The sequence below is a fragment of the Salmo salar genome, chromosome 20 (assembly GCF_965601325.2).
Source record: "Salmo salar chromosome 20, fSalSal1, whole genome shotgun sequence".
In the NCBI taxonomy this organism is placed as follows: Eukaryota; Metazoa; Chordata; class Actinopteri; order Salmoniformes; family Salmonidae; genus Salmo; species Salmo salar.
Genome location: NC_138310.1, coordinates 68939556 through 68959983, shown reverse-complemented (window position 1 = coordinate 68959983; position 20428 = coordinate 68939556). Strand labels below are relative to the sequence as shown.

Genomic DNA, 20428 nt, shown 5'->3' with positions numbered 1-20428 from the left:
CCAATCACACAGATACTCATTTATGCTTTACTGAAGGAAAGAGAAACCTCGGAATAAGTCCCCTGCTGAGTCACATCACGTTGACAACCCATTCCATTCGCCTAGCATCTAATCTACCCACAGCTTTAAGTGGGTAAACCGCGGTCAATTTAGGCCTTCAATAGATACCCACACTTGCCATTTTTTTTTAACTAGTGTCACTGGACATGCTGAGTTAAAAGTCAGCAGTTTCTGTTCCAAATGTGGTGATTCGTGTGCTTGTCTTTCAGCTATGGAGGCACCAGCAAGTCTCCTCCAACTCCGAGCAAGTCACTGTGCGGTGGCTGGCTAAAGCAGAAGAAGTGGGAGAGCCTCAATTTTAAGTGAGTAATGGAGTGTCTATCTTTAAAACAAGGAGGGTGGTGTCGTGTCTTTGGCTATGCCGGATTAAGTGATATGACATGCTAACCTATAAAATCCTTTCTCTGTAATTAATATTACCTGATTAAGCTAATCATGTAAATGTAATTAACTAGAAAGTCGGAGCACCACGTTTATAGAGCCGTTATCTTCCGAATAAACTCTTAAAATACTTAGTCATATTTTACATCAATAGCAGTCAATATTAACCCTTATCTTATTTTCAGTCTCATAATGAAAGTTGTAAATTCTTGGCTATCTTCACGAAACCTGGCTAACAAGTTGAATCAGCAATACAAAATTGGGTTTAATTATTTATTTGCTAAATAAACTAATCACACAGAATTACAAATACACAGAATACAAATGATGTCCTACAGAAAACGTCCCGGTGGACGGAACCTGTATGATGGCTGGTTACACAAAGGAAAGGGGGTTGGGCTTGAATGAAAGAGCGGGAAGACTTAGGAACAAAGAAACAGCAGCTATGCTATCGTAAATACATTATCTTATGCATTACTAAATTACCGCCCATTTGGAAAAGGAAAATGCAATAAATATTTACTCTGAGCTGCGCTTCGGTAGATTGGTCGTAGATGCTGGCCGTGTTGGCCAACAGATCTTCCTGTCCTCGGAAGAATGTCTCTGGTGGTAAATTGGATACGTGGTGGTATCTTCGTCTGTTTGTTAGACTGGATCCGTCGTCAGCGGCCGCTGCTAACTCAACGGCTAGGAAGTATCACTTCTGTAGTGAATAAGCTCAAAGTTCATACCGCCACCAAAGCCCACGCCGAGGTTGGCTTAGTTCTGTACTTGACATGTGTCCTTCTAACGTAGAGGCTGCAGACCTCACGTACTGGAACATGTGGTTATCTTTTCGTCAAAGGCTTATATAGTGGAGAGGGGGAAGGATGTGTTTCATCGTTTATAACCCCTGTCTCTTCACAGGGGTGGGCCACTGATCAAGCAGGGCACTTTCCTTATGAAAACCCAATTCTCTCATTTGGAAGCTAAAATTACATTTAATCTCCTAACAAACAATTTCAATATCAAACATTTCAATTGCATAACAATTCCATGTGACTCTGATAACTAGAGGGTGTATACTTTCCCAGGTACAGTTTGTCGTCCTGTCATCAGTCATAATGTCTCAGATGACAACCGAACTGACATCCATACTCATTATGTTCCAAAATATGGTTCCTTTCCCCATTTGTTTTATGTTCCCAGACTCTCTATATTTAACAGGACAGCAGTCCTTCAGGACAGCAGTCCTTCAGTAGGGTCAGAAAGAGAGGGGAAGGGAGAAAGGTATTTATGGGGGGGTCATAAACCTTACCCACAGGCCAACGTCATGACAGTGGGGATGATGCCAATGCTTTTACTGGAATGCCAGGTGCCAGCTTCTTTGGTCTTTTGGGAGCTGTTTTCACCCAGTCACCAGTAAAATTCAGATTTTCTTTGTAAGTAGAAACGATTTTTTTTTTCTTCTTTTCTACAGTTTGCAACTGCACATGGGGACAAAGATCATACTTTTTGGAGAAATATCCTCTGGTCTGATGAAACAAAAATAAAACTGTTTGGCCATAATTACCATCGTTGTGTTTGGCGGAAAAGGCGGAAGCTTGCAAGCCGAAGAACACCATCCCAACCGTGAAGCACGGGGGTGGCAGCATCATATGGGGGTGCTTTGCTGTAGGAGGGACTGGTGCACTTCACAAAATGGATGGCTTTACAAGGTAGAAAAATTGTGGATATATTGAAGCAACATCTCAAGACATCAGTCAGGAAGGTAAAGCTTGGTCACATGTTTCTTCCAAATGGACAATGACCCCATGCATACTTCCAAAGTTGTTGCAAAGTGGCTTAAGGACAACAAAGTCAAGCTATTGGAGTGGCCATCACAAAGCCCTGACCTCAATCCCATAGAATATTTCTGGGCAGAACTGAAAAAGCATGTGTGAGCAAGGAGGCCTACAAACCTGACTCAGTTACTCCAGCTCTGTCAGGAGGAATGGGCCAAAATTCACCCAACTTATTGTGGGAAGCTTGTGGAAGGCTACCCAAAACGTTTCACCCAAGTTAAACAATTTAAAGGCAATGCTACCAAATACTAATTGAGTGTATGTAAACTTCTGACCCACTGGGAATGTGATGAAAGAAATAAAAGCTGAAATAAATAATTATCTTATTATTCTCTCATTTTAGTCTTAAAATGAAGTGGTGATCCTAACTGACCAAAGACAGGAGATTTTTACTAGGATTAAATGTCAGGAATTGTGAAAAACTGAGTTTAAATGTGTTTGGCTAAGGTGTATGTAAACTTCTGACTTCAACTGTATGTGTACATTTGTTTTGCAACGCACGTGATGCAAGCGGTGTGGTCAGCATGTAATAGACATGGGAGTTGATTACATTGAACAATGAGAAGGAATTACGGCCATTAAGGTAATTTCAGTTTAATGACAAACTAAAACTGCCAGGTCAGCAGTGTATACTGTATATCTCCATGCCATTGGCAGTGTAGAATATTTAGTAGGAACTGTACATCTTTGTGTTGTAATGTGAAATCTATTCTCCCCTGTTTTCTAATACAGCATTAGCAGACAAACACAGCTCTTCTTCAAACTGGATGATTTCTTCTGGCGACATAATCAGTCCACTCTTGCATTACCCTACGGTATTAAAGGCAGTGGTATGTGCTCTCATTTCATTGTGTAATTGCTTTGTTTTCGTTTTTTCCCACAAAGCCTTTAATGGAACATGTTTATTAAATTAGATTTTCATTCTAATTTTGCTTTTATTTCTAAAAATAAGGATGCCATCGTATTCTCAATCACCACCAATCTTTGATAAACAGATATGAAACTTTTTTTCAAAAAATGTTGTCTCACGACTTGCCCACATTGATCCACACGGACCAAAGCGGTTTGTTAAAAAGCGTTTCTCCTCGGATAGCCTCCGACTATTACATATCTTAGATGCTTCATCAGAAACAACACCTTCTTGGGCTGTATTATCTCTTGATGCAGGAAAAAGCTTTTGATTGACATAATGGTCATATCTCTGGTCTGTTTTGGAACATATAGGAATTGGCTCCAATTTCATTCATATTATTGAAATACTATATGCCAATCCCTCAGCCATAGTTATAACAGACAATACAATATCTGCACTGTTCAGAATCACTAGAAGTAGCAGACAAGGTGATCCAATTTCACCTCTGCTATTCTTATTATCTATGGAACCTCTGGCCCAGGCAATTCGTCAATCAAAGGAAATAACACATTCCTCTCAAATCTACTGATGTATTCAATCTGACCTCAGTAGGTGGAATTATATCCCAGTTGCTTTAAACAGCAGCATATCTAATGTCAAAATGAATATATTGCCAAGGCTGAATTTCTGTAGTTCAATGCTTCCCGTGACTCCACCTTCTTGCTATTTAGATAAAAATCCATATCAAATCAAATCAAATTTATTTTTATATAGCCCTTCGTACATCAGCTGATATTCTCAAAGTGCTGTACAGAAACCCAGCCTAAAACCCCAAACAGCAAGCAAAGCATGTGAAAGAAGCACGGTGGCTAGGAAAAACTCCCTAGGAAAAACTCCCTAGAAAGGCCAAAAACCTAGGAAGAAACCTAGAGAGGAACCAGGCTATGAGGGGTGGCCAGTCCTCTTCTGGCTGTGCAGGGTGGATATTAAAACAGAACATGGTCAAAATGTTAAAATGTTAAAATGTTCATAAATGACCAGCATGGTCAAATAATAATAATCATAGTAGTTGTCGAGGGTGCAACAAGCACGTCCGGTGAACAGGTCAGGGTTCCATAGCCGCAGGCAGAACAGTTGAAACTGGAGCAGCAGCACGGCCAGGTGGACTGGGGACAGCAAGGAGTCATCATACCAGGTAGTCCTGAGGCATGGTCCTAGGGCTCAGGTCCTCCGAGAGAAAGACAGAAAGAGAGAAAGAGAGAATTAGAGAGAGCATATTTAAATACACACAGGACACCGGATAAGACAAGAGAAATACTCCAGATGTAACAGACTGACCCTAGCCCCCCGACACATAAACTACTGCAGCATAAATACTGGAGGCTGAGACAGGAGGGATCAGAAGACACTGTGGCCCCATCCGATGATACCCCCGGACAGGGCCAAACAGGCAGGATATAACCCCACCCACTTTGCCAAAGCACAGCCCCCACACCACTAGAGGGATGTCTCCAACCACCAACTTACCGTCCTAAGACAAGGCCGAGTATAGCCCACAACGATCTCCGCCATGGCACAACCCAAGGGGGGGGGGGGGGGGGGGGCGCCAACCCAGACAGGAAGACCACGTCAGTGACTCAACCCACTCAAATGACGCACCCCTCCCATGGACGGCATGGAAGAACACCAGTAGGCCAGTGACTCAGCCTCTGTAAAAGGGTTAGAGGCAGAGAATCCCAGTGGAAAGAGGGGAACCGGCAAGGCAGAGACAGCAAGGGCGGTTCGTTGCTCCAGCCTTTCCGTTCACCTTCACACTCCTGGGCCAGACTATACTTAATCATAGGACCTACTGAAGAGATAAGTCTTCAGTAAAGACTTAAAGGTTGAGACTGAGTCTGCGTCTCTCACATTGGTAGGCAGACCATTCCATAAAAATGGAGCTCTATAGGAGAAAGCCCTCCTATAGGGACAATTAGGAGGCCTGCGTCTTGTGACCGTAGCGTACGTGTAGGTATGTACGGCAGGACCAAATCGGAAAGATAGGTAGGAGCAAGCCCATGTAATGCTTTGTAGGTTAGCAGTAAAACCTTGAAATCAGCCCTTGCCTTAACAGGAAGCCAGTGTAGGGAGGCTAACACTGGAGTAATATGATCAAATTTTTTGGTTCTAGTCAGGATTCTAGCAGCCGTATTTAGCACTAACTGAAGTTTATTTAGTGCTTTATCCGGGTAGCCGGAAAGTAGAGCATTGCAGTAGTCCAGCCTAGAAGTAACAAAAGCATGGATTAATTTTTCTGCGTCATTTTTGGACAGAAAATTTCTGATTTTTGCAATGTTACGTAGATGGAAAAAAGCTGTCCTTGAAACAGTCTTGATATGTTCTTCAAAAGAGAGATCAGGGTCCAGAGTAACGCCGAGGTCCTTCACAGTTTTATTTGAGACGACTGTACAACCATCCAGATTAATTGTCAGATTCAACAGAAGATCTCTTTGTTTCTTGGGACCTAGAACAAGCATCTCTGTTTTGTCCGAGTTTAAAAGTAGAAAGTTTGCAGCCATCCACTTCTTTATGTCTGAAACACAGGCTTCTAGCGAGGGCAATTTTGGGGCTTCACCATGTTTCATTGAAATGTACAGCTGTGTGTCGTCTGCATAGCAGTGAAATTTAACATTATGTTTTCGAATGACATCCCCAAGAGGTAAAATATATAGTGAAAACAATAGTGGTCCTAAAACGGAACCTTGAGGAACACCGAAATTTACAATTGATTTGTCAGAGGACAAACCATTCACAGAGACAAACTGATATCTTTCCGACAGATAAGATCTAAACCAGGCCAGAACTTGTCCATGTAGACCAATTTGGGTTTCCAATCTCTCCAAAAGAATGTGGTGATCGATGGTATCAAAAGCGGCACTAAGATCTAGGAGCACGAGGACAGATGCAGAGCCTCGGTCTGACGTCATTAAAAGGTCATTTACCACCTTCACAAGTGCAGTCTCAGTGCTATGATGGGGTCTAAAACCAGACTGAAGCGTTTCGTATACATTGTTTGTCTTCAGGAAGGCAGTCAGTTGCTGTGCAACAGCTTTTTCTAAAATTTTGGAGAGGAATGGAAGATTCGATATAGGCCGATAGTTTTTTATAATTTCTGGATCAAGATTAGGCTTTTTCAAGAGAGGCTTTATTACTGCCACTTTTAGTGAGCTTGGTACACATCCGGTGGATAGAGAGCCGTTTATTATGTTCAACATAGGAGGGCCAAGCACAGGAAGCAGCTCTTTCAGTAGTTTAGTTGGAATAGGGTCCAGTATGCAGCTTGAGGGTTTGGAGGCCATGATTATTTTCATCATTGCGTCAAGAGATATAGTACTAAAACACTTTAGTATCTCCCTTGATCCTAGGTCCTGGCAGAGTTGTGCAGACTCAGGACAATGGAGCTTTGGAGGAATACCCAGATTTAAAGAGGAGTCTGTAATTTGCTTTCTAATGATCATGATCTTTTCCTCAAAGAAGTTCATAAATTTATTACTGCTGAAGTGAAAGCCATCCTCCATTTGCGAAGGCTGCTTTTTAGTTAGCTTTGCGACAGTATCAAAAAGAAATTTCGGATTGTTCTTATTTTCCTCAATTAAGTTGGAAAAATAGGATGATCGAGCAGCAGTAAGGGCTCTTCGATACTGCACGGTACTGTCTTTCCAAGCTAGTCGGAAGACTTCCAGTTTGGTGTGGCGCCATTTCCGTTACAATTTTCTGGAAGCTTGCTTCAGAGCTCGTGTATTTTCTGTATACCAGGGAGCTAGTTTCTTATGACAGATGTTTTTAGTTTTTAGGGGTGCAACTGCATCTAGGGTATTGCGCAAGGTTAAATTGAGTTCCTCGGTTAGGTGGTTAACTGATTTTTGTCCTCTGACGTCCTTGGGTAGGCAGAGGCAGTCTGGAAGGGCATCAAGGAATCTTTGGGTTGTCTGAGAATTTATAGCACGACTTTTAATGCTCCTTGGTTGGGGTCTGAGCAGATTATTTGTTGCAATTGCAAACGTAATAAAATGGTGGTCCGATAGTCCAGGATTATGAGGAAAAACATTTAGATCCACAACATTTATTCCATGGGACAAAACTAGGTCCAGAGTATGACTGTGGCAGTGAGTAGGTCCAGAGACATGTTGGACAAAACCCACTGAGTCGATGATGGCTCCGAAAGCCTTTTGGAGTGGGTCTGTGGACTTTTCCATGTGAATGTTAAAGTCACCAAAAATTAGAATATTATCTGCTATGACTACAAGATCCGATAGGAATTCAGGGAACTCAGTGAGGAACACTGCATATGGCCCAGGAGGCCTATAAACAGTAGCTATAAAAAGTGAGTGAGTAGGCTGCATAGATTTCATGACTAGAAGCTCAAAAGACGAAAACGTCATTGTTGTTTTTTTTTTTTGTAAATTGAAATTTGCTATCGTAAATGTTAGCAACACCTCCGCCTTTGCCGGATGCACGGGGGGTATGGTCACTAATGTAACCTGGGGGTGAGGCCTCATTTAACACAGTAAATTCATCAGGCTTAAGCCATGTTTCAGTCAGGCCAATCACATCAAGATTATTATCAGTGATTAGTTCATTGACTATAACTGCCTTGGAAGTGAGGGATCTAACATTAAGTAACCCAATTTTGAGATGTGAGGTATCACAATCTCTTTCAATAATGGCAGGAATGGAGGAGGTCTTTATACTAGTGAGATTGCTAAAGCGAACACCGCCATTTTTAATTTTGCCCAACCTAGATCGAGGCACAGACACGGTCTCAATGGGGGAAGCTGAGCTGACTACACTGACTGTGCTAGTGGCAGACTCCACTAAGCTGGCAGGCTGGCTAACAGCCTGCTGCCTGGCCTGCACCCTATTTCATTGTGGAGCTAGAGGAGTTAGAGCCCTGTCTATGTTCGTAGATAAGATGAGAGCACCCCTCCAGCTAGGATGGAGTCCGTCACTCCTCAACAGGCCAGGCTTGGTCCTGTTTGTGGGTGAGTCCCAGAAAGAGGGCCAATTATCTACAAATTCTATCTTTTGGGAGGGGCAGAAAACAGTTTTCAACCAGCGATTGAGTTGTGAGACTCTGCTGTAGAGCTCATCACTCCCCCTAACTGGGAGGGGGCCAGAGACAATTAATCGATGCCGACACATCTTTCTAGCTGATTTACACGCTGAAGCTATGTTGCGCTTGGTGACCTCTGACTGTTTCATCCTAACATCGTTGGTGCCGACGTGGATAACAATATCTCTATACTCTCTACACTCGCCAGTTTTAGCTTTAGCCAGCACCGTCTTTAGATTAGCCTTAACGTCGGTAGCCCTGCCCCCTGGTAAACAGTGTATGATCGCTGGATGATTAGTTTTAAGTCTAATACTGCGGGTAATGGAGTCGCCAATGACTAGGGTTTTCAATTTGTCAGAGCTAATGGTGGGAGCCGTCGGCGTCTCAGACCCCACAACGGGAGGAGTAGAGACCAGAGAAGTCTCGGCCTCCGACTCCGACTCGCTTAATGGGGAGAACCGGTTGAAAGTTTCTGTCGGCTGAATAAGCGACACCGGTTGAGCATTCCTACAGCGTTTCCCTCCAGAAGCCATGAGAAAGATGTCCGGCTGCGGGGACCGTGCGAGGGGGTTTATACTAACGTTACTATCTGTACTTACTGGTGGCACAGACGCTGTTTCATCCTTTCCTACACTGAAATTACCCTTGCCTAACGATCGCGTCTGAAGCTGGGCTTGCAGCACAGCTATCCTTGCCGTAAGGCGATCGTTCTCCTGTATATTATAAGTACAACGACTGCAATTAGAAGGCATCATGTTAATGTTACTTAGCTTCGGCTGTTTGAAGTCCTGACGAACCATGTCCAGATAAAACCTCCGGGGATGAATGAAAAAAGTTGAGTGAGGAAAAAAGTTGAGTGAGGGAAAAAGTAAAAATATACGGTAATGAAAAAGTAAAAAACCGTCAGGTATCAAAGTAAGATCGGCAACAAAAACGCACAGCAGCGTAAACAAGTCCATAGTCCTGTTTCAAAATGTATATGGCAATGTAAACGATGCCAGATAAATTAATACATTTTCAAAGAGGGAAAGACGTAGGAGGACTATTTGTACCAAACTTTAAATTGTATTTCCAAGCTCTAGCATTTTGCCCCACCTTGAATTTGTTTAGACATGATTATTTTACTGGCTGAGTAGAGAAAAATATGGTGTCTCCTATGGCCCTGATAAATCAGTGAAGATTTTATATCACTTAAACAATGTAAACTACGCTTTGGTCATATTATTGCTCACACAATTTCTATTTGGTGCAAAATGTTTAAACAATGTAACTGGGATTCAAAATGTAATTCCCATACTCCAATAATGCCTTGCGATCTGGAGGTGGCATTTTCATCCCCCCAATGGTCCACATGTGGAATCTGTGCCCTTGCTGTTATTATGGACACTAATGGTTTGAGAACATTCCAAGATTTGAAAGATGTACACATTACCAGGCAACTCCTTTTTTCTATATTTACAATTTAGGCCAGTATAGCTGCGCAATGTAGTCGCTTGGGAAACCCAACTACCGAAACATCCAATGATGGGATTTATAAATAAATTATCTGGGCGTCTGAAAGAACTGATCAGTATAATGTATAAACAACTTTTGAAAATCAAATTCTGAGCTAGCCATTAAACTATGGTCCACAGATCTAATTGAATTTGAACCACTGGAACAGAATATTGAAAAATATGTCCTTGGCATCCTGTAATCCAAACCATCAATACATACATTTTTAAGTTTGTTCACAGAATGTATTTAACACCAAGGAAATGTTTTACGATGAAATTGGCCCCAACTACTCCCATTCCTTCATATGATGTGGGAGTGCCCTGCAGTTAAATGCTTCTGGGACAAAGTTACACAATTTATTTTGAAGGGCATGAATTTAAATATTCAATGCTTTGTGTCATATGTTATTTGACAATGATAGCCCCATGAATCTTTTGATCAGTCAGAGAAGATGACTGCTGTGAAAAAAATGTTGGCTCTAAGATGGCAACCACCTCACTCTCTATACTATTAGAAGTTAATTCATTATAATTATTGACAGCTAGGCTGAATGGTGCTTGTCAAGGAACAATTGAGTCCTTGACTCTGTAAAGAACAATCTCTGCTAAACCCCCACACATTCAAACCAATTTATATACTGTATTTATTTTAACTTTTGTTACTTTCTATGCTTTCAGGCCCATGGAAGGGGTGGTACAGGGGGAATCAGAGGATGGGAGGGAGGGGGACTGATAATCAACCTCAGTTGCTGGGTGGGAGGGATGGGGACTAGGGGGGGGTCATCTTTGTATGCATTTATTTTATTGTTTTGTACATGTAAAAAGAAATGACTAAATAAAAAGTAGAAAAATATTAATGCTCAGTCAAGTTCTACAAGTTCTACTATTAGCTTACCAAGAGTAATTTGATTGAGAAGCATTATGGCGTCAATGTCCACTAGGTTTATGCTCCCTTTACAGAAAACGTGTGTGTGTGATGTGCGTTGAGTTTACGACTAGTATTTGAAAACCGTATTGGTCATCGGTCCTCTCGATATGGACTTCTCTATGTGACGACAAATTTATCAGCATCTACAGTCAGTCCAAGTGATCACACCTTGTTTAATCTCTCTTTTCCAGAGTTGCTGCTGCTGAAGGTTTTAGCCATTATTGCCAGTTACAAAATGCCAGCCAGCATTGATGGGTAAATGTGATACTTAGCCATATTAGCAAGGTTGTTAACCTCTGTGCCTTATGAACCACTTTATTTCTTACAAAATTTGTTATGGTCACAAAGAGCCACCGATAGCTGATATGTGTCTGAGAGCAATATATGTTGTGTGGGTGTCTCCTAAATGTAGTGTAAATGCTGTGCTAACATAATGACTCAAATCATCCCTATGGTGTGTGTATAATGGGTGGACAAATGTGCCACAAGGAAGCTGCCTTAGTTCATTAACTTCATTTCAAGCAAGAATGCCAAACCAAGCAGTGACCAGTCACTATTACAATGGCAGTGTTGGAAAATGTCCAGTGGTTCTACTGTAGTGTGCAGTTAGTCACCCCTCAAAGTGGCCTTGAACTTTAAAATGATGGAAAAGGCAACACTAAAGTAAATGGATTGTAATTTTATTTTGTTTTATGTCCGCAGTCTAGACTGCAGAACGTGTGCAGTCATAGGAAATGGGTTTGCCATTAAAAACAGCTCCTTGGGCGGCATCATCAACGAGTACGACGTGGTGATCCGGTAAGTATAAAGCCTAATGGTTCCATCCTGTTTTCTACCACACGATCGTCATTAAGTCCATCCTCCCTCCCTCTTCTGTTGAACTGTTGCTACAACTCACCACTTCTGTTTAATTTATCAGATCTATCTGATGCACTACGTTTGCTGGACTATTTCCTCATTGACCCAATGATGTTCCTGCACAATTAGTGGTATTCCTAATCAATATCAGTACATAGTGCAATATATTGAAGTACAGTCGAGCCATATAATTTGATATTGAAATATGGCTCCGAGTACAGTCTGTAGCTGCAATAGTGTTTAGCCATTTCCCCAAAGACCATTTCCATAGCAATTCCTGTAATCCAGTAAAAAACAAACAGATTTTCTATGATGCGTTGTCCTCAAGAGGGATAGTCTAATTCGTATTGCCCATGAAAGCGTAATGCAGTCAATGTGGCTGTACCATAATGGCCAGCTCAGACTGGTGACCTTGCTTTAATGCCTTTCTCTGTGTAATCAGTATACTGTTGGGTTAACTCAGTCTCTTAAAAGGGGGATCTGGTCTACCCTGCAGAAAAATACCCCAGTGCCCTTTCCAAATCTCATTTATAGCCTTGGACTGAACACATGCATTTTGAGTTTTGTATAAGCCTCTTGCCAACAGCCCAGACTATTTTGCCTGGTCATATCGAGGGTTAGGGTTAAGTCATATCCAGGCACAATGCACTCTGCTCTATTCTGCTCAGTTCTCACATATCCCAGTCTCAGACGCTAATCTCACAGGCCGAGGAAATCGAGTTCATTGACATTTGTTGCTCTGCTCTCCTACCAAGCGTTCTCCTACCTCCGTTCTTGTTTTGATACATGGTGGTGAAATAGTGGAGTTAATTCTGTTACATTAGAGGGAGGATAGAACAGCTCTAAACTAAACTTACACTTATGTTATTATTATATTAACTGTGATTTTTGTCCAGAGTTGCACTGTTACATGGCAACTTTGTCTTTTTGTATTGCATTTTTTTATTCAAATGTAGTACTGTAGTACACACAATGCTATTTAAACTACTACTCTGTTTTATGACTATTTCTATAGAAGGGAATTACTATTTCTATAGAAGGGAATGGCTAAGGTTTCTCTTTCTCTGTATCCCTGTGCAGGCTAAATGACGCCCCCGTCAGAGGTTATGAGGACGACGTGGGGAACAAGACCACTATGCGTCTCTTCTACCCTGAGTCGGCCTCCTACAACCCCAGCATGCACAATGACCCTGACACCCTCATGGTCCTAGTGCCTTTCAAACAGCAGGACCTCCGCTGGCTCAAAGAGATCCTGTACGACGAGAAGAGGGTACTGGATGTGTGCGCGCACACCTCCGTTTTATCTGCTTCCCTGGTACTTGCCATCCAGCCACGCAGTGACAAAATATACAGCATCAATGGCAGCCTTGCCAAACCTACTTGAAAATTTAAACTGTAGTCTCAGCAGCCCCAACACCCCCACTCTCTAGTTTAGCTCAGGCTGCTACGGTCGCTGTTAGCATGATTAGGAATAGTGTCATTATCCCCTCATTTACACATCGACTAGGTTGCCCTGAGAAACTGAGTAGAATGAGACTAAAACAGGGCCTCAATTGTGTAGCCATAGGCTCTGTGTGTGTGCACTCACTAATCAACGTGTGTGTGCCAGGTGAGGAAGGGTTTCTGGAAGCCCCCTCCACAGATCTGGCTAGGCAGTACCAGTCGCATCCGGGTGCTGGATCCTCACTTCCTGCATGGGACGGCCAGCAGTCTGCTACAAATCCCCCTTCACCCAAAGAGAAAACAGGTAAGGGAGCAGCTCCGTTTACACCTAGCTACTTTGGGAACCAGGATATGGGCAGAAAATAAATCTGTGAAGTGGACTTAAGTTCTATCAAAAATCTTGAAAGACTGCAGTACTCAAAGGTGGCATATTTGATTAGCTACTGCACTTAAAGTGGAATATTATTTAGCTAACAGGCTTTTTGACTTGAGGTCAAGAGTGGTGTTTGTACCACATAAATGCACAAATGACAATTTTTGCTCCTCTTGACATTTCATCAGTCATTAAAAGATAAGGCCTTGATGTTTTTTTTAGGCCTCTCAGTACATCCTTAAAAAAGAATTGGTTGTTGAACAGGGGTCAGTGTTCTGTGCTGTTTGTAAGCATTTCTACCAGCTACAGTTTGGAAAGGAGAAGGTCAGTTTCAAACGCTCTACTGATTACCCAGAAATGGAAGAGCAAGAAAAACAGATGGGAATTCCAGAAAATAACAGTGGAACATATGCAGAATGGAACAGAACTAATGAAATCAAGAAAAATGACTGGAATAGAATATTGTGACAGATTACATTTTAATAGTAAGCCATTGAGCTGTTTTCTGTTCACAAATTGGACCACAATCCTCCGTTTGGCTGAGGATATCTGGGTTTTGAAATGCATGATACATTGATTTGAACTATAACTAATGTGGAATTATGTTTTCATTGGCCAAGAGGTCCATCTGCCAAGAGCTTGTTCAGTGCATGGTGATGTCTTTGAGATGGAACAAAGCCAGATTTAGTTTGTTCTCCCAGTGAGCCCCTATGTCAGAGTTTGAGGCTGTGCACCCTTTGGACTGCTGAAACAACATTGAGCCAAGGGAACAGTGGTAAAGAAGGGGTCCTGCAGGCGATCAGCCCAACAGTAGCCCTCCTCCATCTGCGTGGCCCTATTGGCCACTCTGAGCACTCAGCCCTGGCCCCTTTCCCCACCCTCTCCTCTGCCCTGTCTCTTTCCTGGGTCAGAGGAGCCTGTGTGTGCCCCGTCAGCCAGCAGGAGGCTAAGAGGGCCTGACCGCAGACCCACAGCCCCATGCCTCTCTCACCCCTCCCTGTGGGTGCCATGTTGGCAGTCATCCACATGCCCTGTGAGAAGGCAGCAGCAGGCAGTCCCCCTGGTTACAATACAGAGGCTGACTGAGCTGAGGGCTAGAGGGCTAACTAATGCCCCTGCCAGTCAGACAGTCCCCAACGCCTCTCCCACCCCTTTCCAAAACAAAGATCCCACTCCCATCACTCTGGTCTGGCTGGCGAACAGCAGTGACAATCTTCACCCCCTCTCACCAAGGCTCCATGGGCCCACGTCCAAACTATGCGAGGCACTACAGAAGTTGGATTGGTTGTTGACCGACCATATCAGGCTAATGCGCCCAGCCAGGCTCATTAGGAACCTGGTTTGGAGGAATGTCCCCTACGGTGTGATGAAGAGAGGAGAAGTAGGGGTTTGAGAACTTGACTGGTCCGGTCCAGTTTCTCTCTCCTTAGGGCCTGGGGATGGCTGTCCACCCCAGACCGCATGCTCGTAAAGCCTTGCAGTCCACACTCACAGACGCATCCTTTTTCCACACAGGAAACTGACGTGTCTCGCCTCGAACAGGGGAAAGAGATTGAATGCATGGTATTGATAGGAGGAGCAGAATGGAAGTTTTATTCCTGTGTCACAATATTGATGTTTAAAATATTGTGCCTCTTACACACATTTACTTTGGAAAGGGTCCTGCACCCAGTATTGGCCATTTTGAAGGTTTTGTGTCTTGTTTTATTTTGATTTTATTTGGCTGATTTATACTGCAGACCCTCAGTAGGAAGGAATTGGGAAAGCAGTCTGGTGGAATAATGTACCTGAACAAGAAGCTTCCTTGGAAATGGTGGGTAGTTGAGTAAACCAAGGTAATAATTACATGGAACAGATAGGGGAGAGCGGGGTTGAGCCACCCTTGTTTCTAGGAAACTATCCACAATTTATAATTTTACCAAATATTTAGGAAGAGGTCTGAAGGAAGAAACCACATGGTAAAAGTTAAGTCCAACTACTTGCTTACCACTTTTAGATACTTTTAAGATTGTTCTATACATGAGTTGGTCTCTACGCTTCAATATGAGCTCCTAAACCTAGCATGAAAGTGGTGTCCCTGTAGCTGTGTGGGCTAATATAGTCAATGTTTGCCTTGGTAAGTTTAGCAAATGGTTGCACTAATGGCAAGTTAGTGTTTTCTTCCCAGGTGTAATGCAAGGCATAATTTTTTTATTTTATTTTACCTTTATTTAACCAGGTAGGCCAGTTGAGAACAAGTTCTCATTTACAACTGCGACCTGGCCAAGATAAAGCAAAGCAGTGCGACACAAACAGCAACAGAGTTACACATGGAATAAACTAATGTACAGTCAACACAATAGATTAGTAATCATTAACAGTCAGCAAGAGCTGAATCAAACCAGGGACACCCCTCACATTGTTCTGGAGACAAAAGTAATAATACCATCTCCCTTTGTCCCAGTACACATTGAGAAAATAGCACACTGCTCTGTAATATACCAGTGATGCCAACTAATGTACTGAAAGTGCAGAACTAGAGGACTCATGAGTTTTTACAGGTCCCTGATACCCCCTAGTGTCAAACACGATACTACATGTCTGTTACCATACTATAGGTGTCATTGGTTTTGGTTCTCACTCCTACAGAAACCAGTACACCCCACCACAGGGATCCTAGCTGTGTTTGTGGCACTCAACTACTGTGACGTGGTGCACATAGCTGGGTTTGGATATCCAGCATCCAAAAACCAGGAGCATCCTATACACTACTACGGATATGACACTATGAAATCCATGAAGGTGAGTGTACATGGGATTTTACTCAACTCCCGTGTCAGGGATGAACACTCTTAAGTGTTCATCCCTGTATATTTTTCAGTGCACTTGTGTGTATGTTTTCAATTTTTTTCAGGCAAAATAAGTGATATGTTTAGGCTTTGCTTTCGTTCTGTTCCAGGATTCCTACCATGACCTTACCCACGAAGCAGAAGCCTTAAAAAAACTAGAAGATTCGGGGGCTATCATGTACTTACACCCTCACTCCTGACACACATACTGTACACACATACTGTACACACATGGGCACGGTCAAGAAACAGCCCCTATCCCTTACCTCCGAGGAACTTCATCAAAATCTGAAAGGAATTTTCACTGCACTGCACATACCTATACATTTTCCTTTAGATCTACACACAAGCCTAGGTGGTAGAGGCTAGCGGGTGTTTTTGGACTGGGCTACACACAGATAGATGTCAGTTGTGAACTTGAATCCTCTGCTGACAATACGGTCCAAACATCATAATCACACATTGTGCCAGTCTTAATTCACCTCACTCTTATTGAAAATAAATACGTTTTTTCCGATTTGTAAAAAAAAATATATATTTAATTTATTCTTTTTTTTTTCCTGAGTTCTGATTTGATTTTGTTTTTAATTAACTTTTTTTTTAAAAAGCCTCTTAAATGTTACCACTGGATATTTTATTGTATGTAATTCATTTTTATTAAAATGAAATCTAAATGGAAATATCACTGTTCAGTTTACAATTTCTTAGCAAAGACTGATTTATTTTGTGCCATGGTCAGACATTTTTTCATAATTTATTGATGTTTTTTTAGTTGTGAATATTTTTGTTTGTTATGAGATGTACATTATGAACACCTGCTCTTTCCATGACTGACTATGTGAAAACAATGATCCCTTATTGATGCCACTTGTTAAATCCACTTCAGTGTAGATGAAGGGGAGGAGACGGGTTAAAGAAGGATTTTTAACCCTTGAGACAGTTGAGACATGGATTGTGTATGTGTGCCATTAGGGTGAATGGTCAAGACAAAGATTTTAAGTGCCATTTGAACGGGGTATGGTAGTAGATGCCAGGCCCACCGGTTTGTGCAATGCTGCTTGGTTTTTCAGTTTCCCGTGTGTATCAAGAATGGTCCACCACTCAAATGACATCCAGCCAACTTAAGACAACTGTGGGAAGCATTGGAGTCAACATGAGCCAGTATTCCTGTGCAACACTTTTGACACCTTGTGGAGTCCATGCCCCAATGAATTGATGCTGTTCTGAGGGCAAAAGGGGGTGCAACTCACTATTAGGAAGGCGTTATTGTTTTGTACACTCAGTGTATGTAACAGAGTTCATTGTAATTTGGTTTATGGGAAAAGCGATAGCTGAACTTTGTTAGCTACACGGAAGTGTATTTACAGTGGAAGTTCTCATCTTTTGGCCACTAGATGGCGAAAAGGCACTCCATAAAGTTGGCGATGGATACAGTAGGTAGCCTCTCCTTTCACAGCCCCCAGAAAACAGACACTTCAGAGATTGAAGCTTGGGGCAGTTCCAACAACAGCAGCCAGCCGTACCATGCAGTACATGTGCTAAAGCCAATCCTGAACATCTGGAGCACCAGGAGACCGTGCAAGGCTCTTTATTCAGTGACTAAATAATGCTGCTAGTGACAGATGCTAATGATGTTTCTTAACCTCTCTAAATGCAGTGCCATCCTTATTAGAGCTGACATTAAGTTCTGCCTGTCACTACATCCTCATTGCCAGCGAGTGGCCAAGCACAGCCTCAATCAGTCTAACCCATGCAGTCAGTAAGTCTTACACACAGGAGCGGACTTAGTGATTTGGAGGCGTCAGGCAGTGGCCAGTTTGAGCCCACCACCCCCTGCTAAAAAGTAAATGGGTTTTCTAGTAAATATGTCATTTAACTGTAAACATTTTATTTTAATGTGCCATGAACATAACCTCATGACTGGTTCATGTTCATCTGATTTGTCAAACAAATCACTTCAAGAAGTGATTTGTCAAACAAATCACTTCAAGAAGTAGGTTACCTCAAATCAAATGTTATTAGTCGCATACACATGTTTAGCAGACATTATTGTAGGCGTAGCGAAATGCGTGTGTTCCTAGCTCCAACAGTGCAGTAATATCTAACCATGCACAAATCTAAAAATGGATTTAAGAAATATTTGGATGAGCAATGTCGGAGTACCTTCGCACATTCATCCAAAAATAATTCCAGCATTGGAACAGTGCACTGTGTACCCGCCAACTTTCCTTCAAACTTGGGATAGCATCCGAACGAGTGAAACAGTGCCCCTCTGTCTTACTCTATGTAGCTGATGCTGTCTGGATAAAAAGAGTATGACATGCCATTAATATTTTTGGCCAGACCTGATCAGATACAGTGCCTATAGATAGTCTACACCCCCCTTGGATTTCTTCACATTTTGTGTTACAAAAAAAATGTGTATATATACAAAATGTATTTGATGAAACATTGAATTTGGCCTTACTGCTATTAGCCCATAGAAATGCATTGAATAACATGTGATTCATACATGGAAAAACAGTAAAAAATGTAATCAAAATGAAGTGTGTTTTTAGCGTGGCTGTTTTTTTTTTTTAGCGTGGAATTACCTGTATATCTTTTACATGGAAATGCCCTATTCAGCCGGTACCGGGTTACCTTCAGAAGAGTATTGTGACGCTTGTGGGGGTAGAGCAAAACGGAGAACATTGTGTTTGTGAGAGTCTCATATTTCCATAGAGGGGTCATATTAGTGTACTCTGATGCTACAAACGTTTGTGAGAATAACGATTTCCGGGATGCCTCCAGGTCTGACAAAAACCGCTGTAGCTCAGACGTCTTCCACTGCAGGTGCGGAAGGCCGATATTGGCAGATGTGGTGGATTGAGACAGAGCCTAGCTCATGAGGTCCCTTGATGATGGAAGGCCTGAGGTAATTTCTTGTTCTGCCTAATGGTAAGTCTGCCAGTGCTTACACTTGCCCAAGTAGATTACAATAACAGGGACATTTTATTCTGTATCAAAGACATGTAAGTGCTGCTCTTTCAACTAATGAGTGAACTGATGATGTGCAATGGCTGCTCAGGGACACAGACTGTCACTGCAGTGACAGTCTAAGTCGGAAGTTTACATGCACTTAGGTTGGAGTCATTAAAACTCGTTTTTCAACCACTCCACACATTTCTTGTTAACAAACTATAGTTTTGGCAAGTCGGTTAGGACATCTACTTTGTGCATGACACAAGTAATTTTTCCAACAATTTTTTACAGACAGATTATTTCACTTATTCACTGTATCACAATTCCAGTTGGTCAGAAGTTTACATATACTAAGTTGACTGTGCCTTTTAAACAGCTTGGAAAATTCCAGAAAATGATGTCATGGCTTTAGAAGCTTCTGATAGGCTAATTGACATAATTTGAGTCAATTTGGAGGTGTACCTGTGAATTTATTTCAAGGCCTACCATCAAACCCAGTGCCTCTTCGCTTGACATCATGAGAAATCAAAAGAAATCAGCCAAGACCTCAGAAAAGAAATGGTAGACCTCCACAAGTCTGGTTCATCCTTGGGAGAAGTTTTCAAACGCCGGAAGATACCACGTTCATCTGTACAAACAATAGTACGCAAGTATAAACACCATGGGACCAAGCAGCCGTCATACCGCTCAGGGAGGAGACACGTTCTGTCTCCTAGAGATGAACGTACTTTGGTGTGAAAAGTGCCAATCCATCCCAGAACAACAAAAAAGGACCTTGTGAAGATGCTGGGGGAAACAGGTACAAAAGTATCTATAGCCACAGTAAAACGAGTCCTATCTCGACATAACCTTAAAGGCCGCTCCAAAACTGCCATAAAAAGCCAGACTACAGTTTGCAACTGCACATGGGGACAAAGATCGTACTTTTTGGAGAAATGTCCTCTGGTCTGATGAAACAAAAATAGAACTGTTTGGCCATAATTACCATCGTTTTGTTTAGAGGAAAAAGGGGGTGGCTTGCAAGCCGACAAACACCATCCCAACCGTGAAGCACGGGGGTGGCAGCATCATGTGAGGGTGCTTTGCTGCAGGAGGGACTGGTGCACTTCACAAAATGGATGGCTTTACAAGGAAGAAAAATTGTGGATATATTGAAGCAACATCTCAAGATATCAGTCAGGAAGGTAAAGCTTGGTCACATGTTTCTTCCAAATGGACAATGGCCCCAAGCATACTTCCAAAGTTGTTGCAAAATGGCTTAAGGACAACAAAGTCAAGCTATTGGAGTGGCCATCACAAAGCCCTGACCTCAATCCCATAGAATATTTGTGG

At 42.3% G+C, this 20428-nt stretch overlaps 1 protein-coding gene across 4 annotated transcripts in view; it reads left to right on the top strand.

Annotated features, from left to right (window-relative positions):
• LOC106581093 (CMP-N-acetylneuraminate-beta-galactosamide-alpha-2,3-sialyltransferase 4) overlaps positions 1-16817 on the top strand; it is a 52453-nt gene extending 35636 nt beyond the window's left edge. Inside the window, exons 4-11 of one of the 4 annotated variants that reach the window (XM_014162809.3) lie at positions 270-362; positions 2997-3094; positions 10825-10888; positions 11336-11431; positions 12572-12761; positions 13101-13238; positions 15936-16088; positions 16246-16817. In XM_014162809.3, coding sequence (XP_014018284.1) covers positions 270-362; positions 2997-3094; positions 10825-10888; positions 11336-11431; positions 12572-12761; positions 13101-13238; positions 15936-16088; positions 16246-16335 — 922 coding nt within the window. In that variant the 3' untranslated portion in view covers positions 16336-16817. Of the gene's footprint in view, positions 1-269; positions 363-2996; positions 3095-10824; positions 10889-11335; positions 11432-12571; positions 12807-13100; positions 13239-15935; positions 16089-16222 lie in introns of all 4 variants that reach the window. The other 3 variants (XM_014162808.3, XM_082966689.1, XM_014162811.3) reach the window with 3 other exon arrangements.
• The last annotated feature ends 3611 nt before the right edge of the window (positions 16818-20428 follow it).